Raw genomic sequence first — 17,955 nt, 5'->3', positions numbered from 1 at the left:
ATAATACCAATTCACAGCCTACATTTCAGACACAAGAAAGGAATATAACAACTCAAAATCAACAGAGATTAAGCTCCTCAACAGGTTATAGATTTTATGAAAGTTAAGGTTTTTTCTTCAGAGGAAAAAGTATTTTTGGCTGTGTTCTGTCCATTTTAGGTATTAGTTGAATTTTTATTTCAAAATTAATTTTAATGATAATTTTTTTGTCTTTTTACATCTAAGGAGTTTCTACTTGAAAAGTTTTTTCTTGAGTATTTTCAGACACAGGAGAGTAAAAAAAATCAGAGTAAAAAATAGTATGCAGGGAGAAAGATGACATGGGTAAAACACCAATAATCCATAAAAATTTTTTAAATGATTCTACAAATTTGCATCAGAGCAACTATGACACTGCAAATAAAGAAGAATTACCTATTGAATCTGAAGCCTTTTTTGAATCCATTTTTTCAAATAGAACAGAAAGAAAATCTCCCATAAATACTGAGAATATAATGATGACCAGCAATTTGAATAATGAAAGTTGTGCAAAAGGGCCTGCTATTGCAAAGTATGCTGAAGGTCCCAGGAAATCTGGAAGAGTAATGACATCTGAGTTTAATGACCATAACTGGGAAATTAAAGAAATGGTAGGTTTCCATGTCAGAGTGTTCTTTTTTTATCTTTGTTCCAATAATATTCTGGGTTTAACAATTTTTTTGTGTCAGCTGTTTTATGCTATTTTATTATAATGTGCAAAATGGCATTTATCAATCCAGATCATGCCTCTATTGCTTGCCTGCTGCGCAACTTGGGCAAGTCACTTAACTTCTCTGTGCCTCGTTACCTCATCTATAAAATGGGTGTTAAATAATTTCCCTGCTACTTAGACTATGAGCCCCTTGTGGAATAGTGATAATGACCAATCTAATTATTGTCTATCTACCCCCAGCACTTAATTCAGTTCTGGGCACATAGTAAACATTTAAGAAATACCACCATTTTATTAGTATCATAACCCTTATTATTATTACTGTTATAATCATTGTCATTAACAACAACAATAATCAAATACCACAATTATTTGGTTTCTGATCCAATTCCCCTTTTTGAACATCATCTGTTCTCTTTCACTCTTTTATTTTTTCTGAGGCAATGAGATTCTTAATATACAAAATATTCTTGCAGAAAAATAAAGCAATGGAGGGAGAATTTAATGCAAAAGCAGCATTATTTCTAAACAAAATTAATGACAGATACATTCAACAAGAGGAGTTAGCGCCTTCAAGAAAAGCCAAAGTACCTCTAGCTGAAAACAGGTATGAAAGAAATTATTGTTAATTTATTGTTTAAGGTAATTAGGCAATTATTATTAAGGTAATAAGTAGTAAATTCCCATCTTGCTCTACAAAAAAGAATGGAGGTAGACTGACCAATTTTCTGCACTTAAAAGCTAAGGATCATATTGAAAATATAAGCAGTTTCAAACATATATTGTGACTGCTGAGACTTTTCATTCCCAACTTCCTTCTTCATTCTCTTCTTGTGAAAAACCAATATGAGAACAGGGGATGGAGCCAAGGACAAAGAGTGCTGGAATAAGAATAGAAGCATAGTGTGTGTGTTTGCTTTTGAATTTTCCTTCCCTTCCCTTTTCTATGGACTTTTTTCTGCTCTACTTTAAACAGCAGCAAAAAAAAAAAAAAAAGAAAGGAGAGATGTCAGTGAAGGGAAAATAAAAGGGAGAGTAGCCAAAATTAAGATAGAGGTAAGTGATGGCAAGATGGTTGAAGGAACTAATTATTTTTCCACTCTGAAACATCAGAATTTAGGAGATTCATTCAATAGTATTTATTGAGCACTTACTATGTACAGAGCACTGTACTAAGCGCTTGGAATATACAAATGGGCAACAGATAGAGACAATCTCTGCCCAATGACGGGCTTACCGTCTAATCGATGTGTGTGTCATTATCAGTTTAGGTTCAAATTGGTTTTAGAGTAATACAGCAGGAAGCAAGACTCTATTTACTTGAGATTGAATCGTATTATCAAATTGTAAAAAAGAATCGTTTTGTATGTCGATGATAACATGTCTTATTTGGGAAGTGGATAAACGTGAAGCGAGAATATGAAAAGCTAAAATATGCAATTATTGGATCAGAGCACTAGGCCTAATATAGCTTTCTGTCTTCAACAGTGGCAACAACATGCTTGAGGATTAGAAATGAAGGTTGGAATTTTTTTGAAGAATAGATTTGGTGACCTTGGGCAAGTCACTTAACTGCTCTGTGTCTCAGTTATCACATCTGTAAAATGAGGATTAAGACTGTGAAGTGCTATGTGGGGCACTGACTGTGTCCAACCTAACTTGTATCTACTGCAGTGCTTAGAACGGTGCTTCACACATAACAAGATCCAGTATCTTTGGGAAATGGATCGTCTTTGTAAACATATTAACCACTATCATTTGGAAGGCTATAATCTTTTGTTTTGCTTTAAATATTCTTTTTTCTTTTGGTAGAACCTGTTTAAATAAATCTGATTTACCTCTTAGTAAGGTAGGTTAAGTTTTTATGTCATACATTTTATGTTAACTTATGAACCTAGAAAAACTCAGGCTAGAATGAAGCTTAAATAGAAACCCTCATTTTTGTATTTCTAGATCATTTTACATAGCATGTTTTTGTCTATTGCACATTATTAGAGAAAAAGCTTGTAAGCACAATTTTCATATAAAACAAACATTTATTTATATAGTATTTAATATCATTATATTTAAGGTTGTACTGACAAATCCATTGATGCTTTATTTAGAAAACATGAAACAGTACAATTCTACTGGAAGATGACATTTAGACAAGATCCTACTTTAGGGGATGGCGTGGTATGCCTCAAACATTAGGAAAGTCTCCAAAATTTGATATAGATGTCAGTTAAACTTCTCATTCAAATGGTCATATTATGTACCCAGAAAACATATTAACAAGAATAATTCTAGCCTCCCAATGAATTTTAAAACTATAAATCCAATGTCATCATTAACCAGTCAGTGGCATTTATTGAGGGCTTAGTGATCCAAGCACATAGTACAATGTTCTCTACACATAGTGAGCGCTCAATAAATACCACTGAGCAGTATGCTAAGCGCTTGAGAGAGTGCAGTGCAACAAAATTGCTAGACACTCCCCTTCCCACAAGGATCATTCAGCCTAGAGGGAGAGAGACAATAAGTAAATAGCAATGTTTTTTCTGATATAAATTATTAGTAGAGATTAATCAAGTGTTTATTAGCAATATACAGTTCAGTTATCCATTTTATTTTCAAAATTGCTAGATTTTGGAATTCTATTTTTAAGTTATTTTAGAGCAAACATAAATTCTCTGTCAGACTGTTAATTTACATCCTGAATGAACTTTCAAATCTCTTTCTCTGCTGATATTTTACATTACTTCATCTTACAACAAAAATAATAATGACATCAGAATTTTTAAATGCATTAAAAACATAATAGAATATTATTTCTGCCCGTGTTCCACTTTACCTATCACTGAAATAGATCTACTTTTAGCCTGGAAGTTGGATTCCAGGGACCAGGTATTCTCACTCTCAACAAGTGTACTTTATGTGCCTCTTCCAAAGTCCCCTGAACTTCAGCCCTGGCCTTTATTTTCTTGCATTACTCTGAAAATTTTGCATCTTTGTCCATTTATAATTTTTCCTTTATTCAAACTTTGTGCACCAAATAGAATAAGTAAAAAATATACATATTTAACTTATCTATGTGGGACCTATTGTTATTACCTAAAAATATTCCCAGTTACTCTTCACTTACCAACACTCCAAAAATACATTGTCAAATACATGCCGAAGACCCATTTATAGTTGAAGTGACTGCAGCAGAATACAGTACTGTGCGGAATGCGGTGATTTGGCAGACGGTCCGCCTTGGCAATTGCTGTGATCTTTTTCATCTATGGTAATTAGCTGTTTCTCAGGATTCCTGCTAGCCTTGTAAGCTCCCAGACTTTTCCAAGTGACACTTTGCCCGTAGACATCGCCGCTGGTGGTATAAACGCAGTAAGCAGAAGTAAAAGGAGAATACAGGTCTCCTGATTCCTAGAGCAGTGCTGTATTCACTGGATCAATATCAGGACTTTATTAGGAAACATAAAGAAAATGGGCAATTTAAAACTCATGTCCTCCAAGCATCTACTAGCATGCGCTGCAAATTTAAAGATGGCCACAAATACCCAGACACTTCATACTTCTTACTTAGCTTAAAGTGCCTCCAGCTTTCTCTCTTGAGTAATGCTTAACTAAATCTTCCTTTAGCCAGAGGCTCAGGTGCCATCTCAGCCAGTCAATCAGTGGATTTATTGGGTGCCTACTATAAAGTGCTTGGGAGAGTACAATTCAAATTACTACTGCTAAGTGCTTGGGAGAGTGAAGTTCAACAGAATTAGCAGACATGCTCCCTGCCCATAATGAGTGTACAGCCAAGCTTCTTGCTTTTCAGACCAGCCTCCTTTCAGATTTCCCATCACTTCACTCTCTAAGCCTGTGATGAAGGAAGGGAAAAGGCAAATGGAAAGGTTCTGGCATAACAGATAACTTCCCTTACTATCCTAGTTTAACTTCTGAAAATTGATGATCATGAACCAACTAAAATGATAACCCAAGTGTCGTTTGAAGAAATGCCATTAAATTCCATCCTAGGTGTTCTTAGAAATGTTTACCATCCTTGGCTATCGTTAGCATCTTCACCCCTGCACTTAGCAATCTATTCCTTACCTACGTTTTGCATAGCACTGTACAAAAACTTTGAGTAGAAAAAGACTAAGTTCTATCCTTGAAGAACTTGCGGTCCAATGGAGAGAAAGAACATGAACTTATATGAATGACACAAATATATCCCAAGGTTACATATGGACGTAAGGCAGTTAAGTCTTGAAGTTCCTAATGGACCTTCCTCATGAAGGAAGTAGAATTTTAGTAAAATTATGAAGGAGAGAAGGAATGTGGTGTGGCAAAACATAAAAAAGAGCAAATTAATTAGAAGAGAGAGATTGAGTGAGAAAGTAATGTGGAAGATGTAAAGTGTGGCCAATTGCAACCAAGCATGAGAGCACCATCTGACAGAGTAACTTAGGGCTGATGTGAGAGATAACAGGGAGTCACTATCAGCTCGAGGAAGGGAGTATGTGATATGAGAAGCATCATCATAAAGATGATTTGTATTGTTGGATATGGACTAAATTTAATTGGGATAGATTAGAGGCCAGTAACTTATAACACTAAGGATAAATTCAAACAATGAGCAAATAACATTAAAAAATTAAAATTAGCATTCAGTTGAAAAACAAAAGAGTACTTAGCATCTCGAAAGCTTCTCAGTCACTCCAGAACTTTTACTGGGTGATAAGGTCACAACCTCAAAATAGTGGCTGAAAGAGTTTGTGAGGAAGGGTTGGTTGTACTTAAGATGTAATTTTGACTTGGTTCCTGATTGAATAAGTGAGAGAAGTGAAAGGTAACTCCATGTTTCAAGAGAGGATGATGCGGTGGTTGAAATAATGGAGAATTTAAGACTGTATAGTAAGTGAGAGGCAGATAGAAAAACAAAGATAGTTTAAACATACAAGACAGAGTCAAGAGTAACTAAGAATGTAAGATTTGCTAATGAAAGAACAGATTGGGTGGTTGGATAATGTGGGAAAGGAAGTGTAATTAGGCAGAGAGAGAGAGAGAGAGTGGATAAGTAGCTAGTATTACTCTGATTTGCCTTATTTAAAACACTTCTTCTATTGCTTATGTTTCAGTTGTAGGATAGTAACCACTTTTACAAATAATATTACAGTAAATTTAACATATGGATTTATTCTGAAAAATTTGCCATTTCATTTGTTTGGATGTAGCAATGTAAAATTTTCAATATATTTTCTTATACCTTCTTTTATGCTTAGGAAAAACTTATGAATAAAAGCAGTAGACAGCAGGTGAAAACTACATCTATTAATGTGCTAGACTGTGTGTCGTAAGTAATATTTTTTATAGCATAATTTAATTTTTCCTCTAAATCCTTCAAAAGACTACTAAAAAATCCCTTATAAAGCTAGATTTTTCATCACTTGCTTTGCACTGAATAACACAGTTTTAACACCAAAGATTCCAAAATGATGAGAATTTGCACGTGAACTGTTTTAGAACAAATACTGTTAACCAAAAGCCTAATCCCTACTTTGATTAAGCATTCCAAGAAACCCTAAAGTGGAGTGGGGTGAGGTACGGGAAGAACTTCAATTTTTACTCACCCTTATGTTTTAGAGAGTATAAATTGAACTTAAAGTCATGAAAAGTGTGCACAGCTGTGCATTTGAAATACTTACTGAAGATGTGACCTTGTTGTGGGCAGGAAATGTCTGTTCATTTTATTGTACTCTTCCAAGAGTTTAGTACAGTGCTTTGCACATAGTAAGCGCTCAATAGATGAATGAATTCTTCAATTTGTAGTCTCCACTTAATCTACTACTTTAGAAGTTTTACCACTTAATCATCTTTACTAATAAAGAGCAGAACAAAAAACAAATTTAAACTGGAAGACCAAAACTAGGTTAGAGGAGGAGAAATAAAGAAAATACCAAATAAGGTGTGAATATAGATAGTCCTTCCTGCTTACAGAGCACCTGGGTGGGACAGATGGGTGGCCTGCAATTGAGGAATGGACATCTGGAGATCAAGAGACTAAGGAGAAAGAAGAGCATGAGAACTTTAGATTAGAACTGACACTTTTTTTAATGATATTTGGTAAGCGTTTACTATGTGCCAGGCGCTGTTCTAAGCTCTGGGGTAGATACAAGGTATTCAAGTTGGACACAGGTCCTGACCCACATGGGGCTTTCAGTCTAATCCCCATTTTACAGGTGAGGTAACTGAGGTACAGAGAAGTTAAGTGATTTGCCGAAGATCACACAATAGACAAGTGGCAGAGCTGGAATTAAAAGCTAGGTCCTTCTGACTCCCAGGCCTATACTTTATCCACTGAGCCGCACTGCTTCAATTTTATTTCTATTTTAATTCTTTTAAAGAATTTGTGTTGATGGTTCCTAGAGAGATTGGAGGCATAGGGTAACTTTCAAAGTGTATGGCCCGTCAGATGAGGAGTGGGGACAAGAGTAGAAATTTCATCTTTAAATTTCTCTCCCTCTCCCTTCTCCCCACATCAGTATTGGGTGGGGATTCACAAAACATTGGCTGCTGCAACTATGGACTATCTTAGGCCTGAGTTACCAGTGCCCACATGGGTCTGATTGGTGAGAAAGAAAATGCCACTGGCCTTTTGATTCCACCCACCTGTCCCTCACTATACCATTTGGTGATAGGTATTCAGAGTCCCTGTCATCAGAAGGTGCAGGATACTTAAGGTCCTAAGATAATTGCCCCTCTCCTAGGAATTATTCATTTTGCCAATAATAATCTCTTTAAGGAACTTAGTCTGTCAGCATTTTAAAGGGACTTCTAGAGTTTTAAAGTTCTAATTTTAATGTTGCCTCATTTTTTCAGAAGTGATATTTATGACTTCAATGTGAATGGATCTGATGACCCTACCATAAAACTCCAAGTAAGTCTATATAATAAAGTTTTGAAAGAATGGTTTTTAAATGCTTTTTAAAGTGATATTCAGTGGATTGTAAGGTCCTTGAGGACAGGGATAGTACATCTACTAACTCTGTTGTACTCTCTCATGGGTTTAGTAAATGCTGTATACAAGTATATGCTCAATACCACTGACTTGTTGATTGCCTGGAAGGTTTGGCTTTGTATCCAGTTGTTTTTTAACTGAAGTCTCCTTTAGGGTTAATCTAGGTATATGTCAGGCTTGTCCTTCTAATTCTGAAACTTTTACTCAAACCACCAATGAATGAATTAATCATAATATTTGTGGGAGTCCTGTTGTGTGCAGAGCATTGTATTAAGTGCTTGGAAAAATATAAACACTGTGTTAAGTGCTTGGGTAAACACAATATAGTAAGATCAGAACAAGTCCTGTCTCATAAAGCTTAGTGTCTAAGAGGGAGGGAGAATAGGTATTTTACCTAAGAGAAAACAGGCCCAGATATATTAAGTGACTTGCCCAAGGTTGCACAGCAATCAGTCATATTTACTAAGTGCTTTCCTACTGCACTTTTGTATTTTCCTCCATGACTCCCCCTTCATATCTGACAATGTCTGCCCACCTTTAAAGCCTTTTTATTCAGGATACATCTCCAAAAGGCCTTCCCCAACCAAAACCTCATTTCCTCTTCTCCCACTCCCTTCTGCGTCACCCTTGGACCCTTTATTCTCCCCACTTTCAGCCCCACACCCCTTGTGTAAATATCTGTAACTTACTATATTAATGTCTTTTCTCCTCTACATTGTAAGCTCCTTGTAGGAGGGAAAAGTGCCCACAAACTCGTTTGTATTGCGCTTAGTATAGCACACTTTACACACAGTAAGTGCTCAATAAATATCATTGATAGATAAATAATTCTCAATTTTTTTTATGGTTACTTTGTACCAGGCGCTGTACTAAGCACTGGGTCAAATACAAGGTAATCAGGTTTGACACAGTCTATGTCCCACATTGGGCTCCCAACTAGTCAATTGTATTTATTAAGCGTTTACTGTGTGCAGAGCACTGCACTAAACACTTGGAAGACTACAGTAAACAGACACATTCCCTGCCCACAAAGAGATTACAGTATAGAGGAAGCAGGGTGGTCTAGTGGACAGAGCACAGGCTTGAGAGTTAGAAGGACCTGGGTTCTAATTGTGCTCCAGCATTTATCTGCAGTGTGACCTTGGACAAGTTATTTGACTTCTCTGGGCCTCAGTTACCTCATTTTTAAAATGGGGATTAAGACTGTGAGCCTCTTGTGGGACATGGATGTTGTCCCACCTGTTTAGTTTGTATCTGTCCCAGTGCTTAGAACAGCACTTGACACATAGTAAGTATTTAACAAATGCCATTATTATCATAATTGTTATCAACTTAGCACCACTAGACTATTGTTTATTGTTTGTTAAAGTAATTCGAAGCAGACCATCACGACATTAACAGTTTCACAAAGTATGAAAAGAAATCCACTCTGAAATATTAAAAAACAAAACAGGAAGATGTGAAGTAATGTAACTTCTAGCATAAAATCAGTAGATTTAGAATTAAACATAAAATTTAGATCTAGATGGGTTTCACAGAGCGTAACTTGGGAAGCTAAACTGAAATATTTGTACTTGGCTAAATTTTAAATGTTAAAAAATAAAACACTCTCACCTACAAAACCCATTATACACCACACTGACGACAGCATAGTATTGGAGCACTAGAGACCAGTTGCTAGGGTAGTTGCTGTCACAGAAGCAGGTCTTAGCCACTCATGTTATCAGCTATTTTCAGTATTTCCTGCTCGAGCTGTTGACCGTGCCTTTCTGGGTTTTATAGCCAGGAACCATCTCCATTGATTTCCATCAACAGCCAACAGCTGTGCCAGTCTTTTCTGGAAGCAGATGGGGATCCAGACTGGTGCCAGGCAGCCTTTGATGACATTTCCAAAAGACCAGCACTCTCCCCATCTTCAAAGTCCTACCAAAATCACATGTCCTCCATGTAGCCTTCCCTAACTAAGCTCTCATCTTGACCACCCTATTTTCCCTGCCTACTCTCTTGCCCATGATTGTTCTGATTCTCCTATATCTAGCTTTTACACCACATGCTGCAATGAGGTATGGCCTTGTGAGGGAGTAAAGCATTTAAACAAGCAAGAGTTCTTCCAATTTGAGAATCAAGTTTTTTTAACATGAACATTTTTCATCATCATAGGCTATTTTGGAGGTTTGTATAAGTTTAAAGAGGCAAGGTAATATTAGTTACAGTATTTATTTTTTGCGTCTTTGAAATTACATTTGAAACAACTTAATACCAGATTTTATAGGTTGTTTTAGCAGCCTAAATTTACACACACATCACTTACTAATAGATAAGATATTCATTTTTAAGATTATATTGAATTAGAAATTTAATTCAAAACATTTAATGAAAATTATTTCTATTTTATAGACCAAAAGAGAACAAGAAAAGAAGCAGTCCTTTAGGGACAAAGACTCAGATCAGAGAGGTGGTGACAGGAATGGAGATAGCCGTTGGCCGAAGGAATCAAACCAAAACCTTAAGCAACAGCAAATAGAATGTAGTGGAAATAAAACTGCAGAGAATCCTAAACATTTGGTTGCAAGTAAGAAATTCTGAGTTTTTCTTAGTGCCCAAACCCCTCAGCTTTTCATCACTTTCAATGTCAATTTCCTTTGCTCTTGCATTCATACTCCAGAACACAGGTATTAGAAATCCAGATGCCAGCCGCTTCAAATTCACCATCACTTGCTGTTACTCTGCCATTCCTTCTGCTCATTATTCACTTCGCTCAGTATTTCACTTCCCTCTTTGATTAACATGCCAGTTGTTCCCTCTGTCATTCTGGAACTCACAGTCATCTATAGATTTTTTTTGTATGTATCAAATTATGTTTCACTCTATAAGCACTTCATTTATTTACTCATCCACACACCTTTCCATTCCCTTTTCCCTGCTCTTGATAGTTTATAATGGGTCTGTCACTTATCTCCCCCCTTTCTTCCCCCTTCTTTCTGGTTCACCTATGACCTTAGGTCTACATTCCCTAAGCACTTTGGTACTCACTTCTAAGTACATATTATATTCAATCACTTCCCTTACCTGTAATTTATTTTGATATCGAGACAGATATCCCTCTTTGAGTGGGGACAAGTGCTGAGTGCAGTGGTCCACACAGAGTAAGTGCTCAATAAACACCATTAATTGACGGATTTATTAGGCTCCTTGAGACCAAAGATCACATCTCTTACCTCTCTTGTACTCTTCTACCTTGGAGAGAGGTAGAGAAGTATGGAAAACAAAGTGGAAGAGAAAGAAAGATAGAGGGAGACCAGAAGATAATCAGGATCCTAATACTAGGTCAGACTATTGGTTCTTCTAGCCCAGTATTCCAGCTCGGAGATGGACTGACTACTGGAGTGGTCGAGGCTATTGGAGGTAGAAAAGGACAGGGAAACCAGGAGGAGGAAAGAGTAAAAACCAGAAGGAAAGAAGAGGATATGAGAGGGACAGATAGAGTTATTGCCTCCCATCCTTCACTACCACTTTCTCGTCCACTTCCTGGTCCCAGCAGAATTGGTTCTTTTTTTCCGCTCCATGAAATGTTTTGGAAAAGACAGTTTACATTGGGCCAGGACGCTCATGTTGTCAGTTTGGCTTTCACCAATTTTGGGCCAGGCCTGGTTATCAGATGTCTCGTAGTGATATTTATTATGTGCTTACTAAACCCACTTCCCATATTTCTGGGATCTCATGGATATTTCTAATGCAGCCAGATAATATGAAGCGCAAGTGGAACTGTTGAGGGAAAACCGAGGCAAGATAGGTCGGCTTGTTAATCAGTCATTGAAAGAGAGATTGTTCTCCTCAAACAAAGGATAACAAAAAGCAGGCTCAAAAACAGAGAGGCCCTGCATGAAACAAATATGTTGCACAGGAATTAACTAGCTTTTTATGCACTCACTGCAGAAGGGACTGTCATTGATTCATGGGTCTTTTCAGCCACACTCACCATCTATAGCATAGTTCTTGAAAATGAACTGCAGCTGAATAAGCTTTTACAAGAAGCTTGAGAGAAAGCTAAATTCAGTTTTCCAGTAGCTGATATAAACTTTTGGCAATATTTAATGATAAGTAATAATACCAAGTAAAACATTTTGTAAATCTTGATATTACTATTTATATACTTCTAAATTTTGATTCCAGAAAAACCTTCCCCATCTCCAGTTCTGCCAGTGGAAAAGGAGCAACTACAACCAACAAAGGTAAAACCATATTTCATGGGACATATATAGGGATAGGGTTGAGCAATTGAGTTCCAAATCAATCTAAATAGCGATTTGACTCTTTTTAACACAATTTTGCCCCATCCAGAACTAAACTCATAAGTATTCAAATTTAGAGGAATGGAGCTCAGATTGTTTAAACTCATTTAATTAAAAATTATTTTACTTATTTTGTGCAAAATAATATTACACTATTTTAATGTTGAGTTTTTTAGTGAAAAGATGAGGAAACCAAGGCATGGAGTAGGACTTAAATTTGCAACTCATTTTAGAACAGTATTTGCATATCCCTTTATACCTTTATGAATACATCATCTCTACTCTTTATATTTTTACTGAGTCTAACAAAACGTCTAGTTTTCCCTTCCATTATTTTTTTATTCCAAATTCTACCCCTTCATTACTTTGCCTTTGCTTAGAAATTTAGAAATCTCTATTTGTTGTTTTTGTTCACAAAGTTACTTAATGCCTCACCAAAAATTATCTCACAAGGAATAATGAAAGGACAATGAAGAAATAACTGAAATGGATACTTAGAACTAGTCCTTTTTGGGTGGATTTGTTGAACATTGCTGAGAAGTCTGCCTGCCTTTGGTTTACATGTGAAGAGAAAAGATTGGGAATTTCATTATTTGAATTAAAACCATATATTTGTCACAGGGGTAATTTTAATTAATTGTGTCTACATTTTAAATACTGATCTAATAATAAATACTCTTTCCCAAAGGCACCAGTATACATAGAAGTAGATGAGACTATTGAAGCACCAGTAGCCAAACGTTCCAGAAGAGCAACAATTACAACAAAAAATTATAAGGATCTTTCAAATTCTGAATCAGGAAGTGAACAGAAATCTTCACTAAAGTTCATTTCCAATGAAAATAATTCACCAGAGGTAAGCAGTTTTAACTACATGAAGAGCTTTTTTTTTTTTTTTTACGGTCCACTAAAATGATATTTTATAATTCACCTGGAAAGTTGTCAAAGAAGTTAAACCTCTAAAATCTCATTCAATTTAATATTTTAAATAGAGAGGATTTTTGCATGTGAATCCCCTAAAACTTGGACCCATTTTGAACATTACAATCATCCCATAAAACTGTATCATCTTTTTATGAGGACATTTTTTTTACAAAGTTCTGTGACTAATCTCATTGTGTTCATTGTGGGCAGGGGATGTGTCTACCAACTCTGTTGTATTGTACTCTTCAAAGTGCTCAGTACAGCGCTCGGCACGTAGAAAGAGCAAAATAAATCTCATTGATTGGTTGTATTGTACCTACCTCGGTGATTAGGATGATACTTGGCACAAGGGAAGCACTTAACCAATTCCCCAATTATCAGTATTAAATACACACATGTACAAATGCTAAAGAAAGACATAAATAAAACTTATATCGCTATAAATCATAGGGTTATGCATGTGGAAGATCAAGCAATAAGGGCTTGCTGGAGAAGGTAGTATTTTAGGATGACTTCGAAGTATGTAGGCAGGGCTGTGGTCTGACATTTATGTGGGAAGGGAGTTTGAGGCTGGGTGAACAAGTGAGAGAGAATGGAGATAGGAGAGTGTGGTGCAGTCTGGAAGTCATAATGGGTGGAATAGAGAGAAGCAGCGTGGCGCAGTGGAAAGAGCATGGGCTTTGGAGTCATGGCTCATGAGTTCGAATCCCAGCTCTGCCACTTGTCGGCTGTGTGACTGTGGGCAAGTCACTTAACTTCTCTGTGCCTCAGTTCCCTCATCTGTAAAATGGGGATTAAGACTGTGAGCCCCACGTGGGACAACCTGATTCCCCTATGTCTACCCCAGCGCTTAGAACAGTGCTCGGCACATAGTAAGCGCTTAACAAATACCAACATTATTATTATTATTAGAGAGAGAGCAAGGTAGGAAAGTAGTGGGTAAAGAGAACAAATATGTAGAATGGAAGAGTTGTGGACAACCTTGAAGCCACTTAGGAAGTGTTCTCGCTTGATATAGGAAGCCAATGAAGAAGGGTTTTGAGGACTGGAAAGAAGTTTGTTTACTGTGTGCTGAGCAGTGCTTTCAGAATATGATGCGTATGCAGTATAGACTTGGTCAGGGAAGTGAGGTAGGGAAACCAGTGAGAAAGCTGAAACTATAGCCTAGCCTTGTAGACTATGTTTGATATGCTTCAACCAGGGTTGTATCTGTTTGGGTGGAAAGTGAGGATTCAGGAGACGATGTGTAGGGGGACTCAGGTTTTGCCGGTGGACAGAATGTGGGCACTGAAAGACACCAAGAAGTCAATAAATGACAACAGCTAGGGTTTAGGTTTCTGGGATAGAGAGGGCGATGATATCATGGAGAGAAGTAAGTTAGGGGAAGTGGGTTTGAAAAGTGAATAATTCTGTTTTGTATGTGGTGAACCATCCAAATTGAAGTTGCCTGTAAGCAAAAGGAAATGCAGTGTTTTGTTGGTGAGATGAGAGGATCGGTGAGACTAGAGGACAGGGCTATTGAGGTAGGTTTGGAACTCACTTGTATAGAGGTAATAGGTGAAGCTATTTGAGCAGATGAACTAAGAGTGTGTGTAGAGTGAGACGAGCAGGGGACCCAGAAGAGACTTAAGAGGCACTGCCAGCAAGAGGATGAGAAGTATTAAGGAGCGGTAAAAGAGGTAGGTACTGTGTCTGAACAACTGAGTCCTGATAGTCTGTCAAGAAGGAAGAAATGGTCCACAGGGTCAAAGGTAGCAGAGAGATGAAGAAGGCTGAAGACTGACTTATTCAATCTATCACTAAAATCCACCTTTTCCTCTCCATTCAGACTTCTACCACATTAATCAAGTCACTTATCCTAACTTGCCTTGATTACTCTATCAGCCTCCTTGCTGACTTCCCTGCCTTCTGCCTCTCCCAACTCCAGTCTACACTTCACTCTGCTTCCCAGATGATTATTCTACCAAAATGTTCAATCCGTGTTTCCCCCTTCCAAAGAACTGCCAGTAGTTGCCCATCCACCTCTGCATCAGACAGAAACTCCTTACCGTTGGCTTTAAAGCACTCAATCACGTTGTCCCCTTCTATCTCCCATGACTGTTTTCATCCCACAACCCACCCTGCGCACTTTGTTCCTCTAATGCCAGCCTACTCACTCTACTTCGATCTTGTCTAACTCACCACCAACCCCTCCCCCATGTCCTGCCTCTGGCCTGGAACTCCCTCCCCCCTTCATATCTGACATACCACCACCCTCCTCTCCTTCAAAGCCTTATCGAAGCCCCAACTCCTCCAACCCCGATTAAGCCCACAGTTCCTCTACTCCCTCTCCCTTCTGCATCACCCTTTCACTTGGATTTGTACCATTTATTCACCCCACCCTCAGCCTCACAGCACTTAATTTTAACTTATTATCTATCTACCCCTCTAGACTGTAAGATCCATGTGGGTAGAGGAAGTAGCTACCAACTCTGTTTCATTGGATTCTCCCAAGTACTCAGTCCAGTGTTCTGTATACGGCAAGTGCTCGATAAATACGATTGAAAGATTGCCTCACACGAGGTCACAGAGCAGTCAGGTGGCAAAGCCGAAACTAGAACCCTGGTCCCCTGACTCCCAGACCTATGCTCTTTCCACTAGGCCATGCTGTTTATTCAATTCTTCATTTCAATTTCTTTAGCAAATATTTCTGTGCCTGTCTTTCCCTTTAGAAGGTAAGCCCTTTGAGGGCAGGGAAAGCATCATTTCTCTGTGTTGTACTTTCCCAAGTGTCAGGTTATTGTGCTCAATAACTACTCTATTATTACTATTACTAGGGATGTAAGATTCAAATCTAGGACTCGTTAATTGTGCTATTCTACAGCATGCTGTATATCTTAATTGTACTCATCTATCTACTCATATATGGTTTTATATACTTCCAAGCATACTATTATTTATAAATAATATCTTCAATGTTAATATTCATGTCCTTATTTCAGAAAGAAAACTTCCCTACCCAAAGTGAGGCTATGCAAAGTAAAAATCTTCAAGATATTGTTTCTCCTCATTTAAAAGATGGGAAAGAATCACCAAAAATTTCAGATTATGAAAAAGAAGTACATCTTGAAGTATCAGCTAACCTCTTGGCTGCAAGTCCATCATCTATAGAGAAAATGAGATGTTGGTTTTTTATTTTTATTTAAAGTTGCTAGTTCATCTTTTCTTTTAATAATGCTATTCAATTGTGTTAAAGTGAGACGAACTCACTGGCAGAATTCTTTATTGCAAATTCAGTCATCTTCATATTTTGGGAAATTAATGTTTGCATGGAGTGATTCATATTCTGCCACATAGTCAAGAGCCAAATTTTACTTCGAAGTAGGTTAAAAAGGCTTACCTGACTGAGGCAATATATTAAAATCCAGTGAATAGTAAATGATAATGATGGTATTTATTAAACACTTGCTATGTTGTATCAAGTGCTGGGTAGGTACGAAATAACTAAATCAGACATAGTCCCTGTCCCACACAAACTTAGATCTAGGAGGGAGGGAGGGAGAACAGTTAGTTTATCCCCAGTTAACAAGCAGAAACTGAGGTACAGGGAAGTGAAGTGACTTGGCTGGGGTCAACCTGCCGGCAAGTGATAGAGCCCAGTTCCCCTGACTCCCCGTCCTGTGCTCTTTCCATTAAGTTATTCTGTCTCCAGTGAATAAATGTATTTCTCAACACAGAGGAAAAAATATAAGATTCTATAATTTTTCAATTATTCTTAATACAAAATAAGAAAATATGTCTATAGTAATTTTGATATATTGTTCAAAGGGCACTTTAATCCCATCGAAGTAACTGTAATGAATTATTTTAATTTAAGTAATTTTTTCACTGGCAAATCAATATAAAATATATACAGAGATAAAGAGCTTGCCCCTTTTTACTTTGTACAGAAATTATTTACAAAATGACCCTTGTCATTCTTTTGATTAGAAATACTTGTTCATCTTTACTAATATTCAAACAATGTATAAGACAAATTCAATGCATATTTTAGCAGAACTCTTTTATCCACAGTTGTTTTAAAGGACTTTTTAACAATTTAAGGATTACAGGAGGCATTTAAATTGGAAAGTGGAAGATTTCAGCTGGAATTGTGCTCTGACTTAACTTTTTTTTCCTAAGCTAAAACTTTACATTCTGTTCCATCCTCAGCCCTCTGCAAGCTTCCAAACTCCATCCCTCCTCCAGTCCTTTCCATGTTCAGGCCTGCAGAGTGCCAACTCCTATTTCTTCTTTCCCTAGGCTTGGGTTTCCATTTGGGGAAATGGGGAGAGAATAACTGGAACTTGGTTTGCAAAGTTCTCAAACCTCAAGGAGAAACTGTTCCATGGCCCAACCTAAGAGCAAGGCTTAGTTCAAATGGGACTGGCATTATTTAAACTCAGCCAAGCCAGCCATGGGCAAAGGGGTTTTTCACCATCAAAGCAGTTATGGTTTGGGATCTTGGACCAAGATTATAGTATCATGAATCTGTGGTAATACTACTTGATCCCTAAGGTTGTTTTAGGCCAGAGGCCCTAAAGGATTCATTAACTTGAGTCTCTGCCTCACCTTAGTCTCCACTAATGTCTGTAATTAAACATTTTGTAACTTCTGGAATAGAACTGTTAATCTAGACAATTTAAGAAATTACAGTTTAATGAGAAATTTGCATGCTATTTCCAAACAAATTAATTTGGGATCATGATTTTTATTATTTTCAAAATACACTGTAAATATAACTATTAGTAATTAAGGTCATTTTTTTCCTTCACTGTAGGTGCAGAGAAAGTAACCGATGGAAGTTATACCCAGGAATATGATCATTCAATAAAGGCCTCACAACTTTATCAGCAAAATTCAGCACCAGAAAAAGAACCCTTAAACCAGGTGAAAGATTTTAGTTAATAGTGTGCTTTCCATTAATTTCATTTTTACATTATAATTCCTACTGTGTGTAACATCATTTATTGTGATTTTTAATGGAATTTTTAAATTGAACACAGGAGCTGTATACTAGTAATGGACAATTCAAGTGG

General features: G+C 37.1%; 1 protein-coding gene across 2 annotated transcripts in view; it reads left to right on the top strand.

Moving 5' to 3' along the window:
* The window catches only part of SYCP2 (synaptonemal complex protein 2), a 43,551-nt gene that overhangs the window by 15,408 nt on the left and 10,188 nt on the right, over positions 1–17,955 (top strand). Inside the window, exons 13-22 of one of the 2 annotated variants that reach the window (XM_029071281.1) lie at positions 458–629; positions 1,168–1,298; positions 2,504–2,540; positions 5,947–6,017; positions 7,544–7,601; positions 10,080–10,254; positions 11,856–11,914; positions 12,663–12,830; positions 15,880–16,060; positions 17,697–17,806. In XM_029071281.1, coding sequence (XP_028927114.1) covers positions 458–629; positions 1,168–1,298; positions 2,504–2,540; positions 5,947–6,017; positions 7,544–7,601; positions 10,080–10,254; positions 11,856–11,914; positions 12,663–12,830; positions 15,880–16,060; positions 17,697–17,806 — 1,162 coding nt within the window. The remainder of the gene's footprint in view (positions 1–457; positions 630–1,167; positions 1,299–2,503; positions 2,541–5,946; positions 6,018–7,543; positions 7,602–10,079; positions 10,255–11,855; positions 11,915–12,662; positions 12,831–15,879; positions 16,061–17,696; positions 17,807–17,955) is intronic. The other variant, XM_029071282.1, reaches the window with a different exon arrangement.

The sequence above is a fragment of the Ornithorhynchus anatinus genome, chromosome 8, assembly GCF_004115215.2.
Source record: "Ornithorhynchus anatinus isolate Pmale09 chromosome 8, mOrnAna1.pri.v4, whole genome shotgun sequence".
In the NCBI taxonomy this organism is placed as follows: Eukaryota; Metazoa; Chordata; class Mammalia; order Monotremata; family Ornithorhynchidae; genus Ornithorhynchus; species Ornithorhynchus anatinus.
Note: the sequence above shows the minus strand (reverse complement) of the source record. Positions and strands in the feature narration are given on the sequence as shown.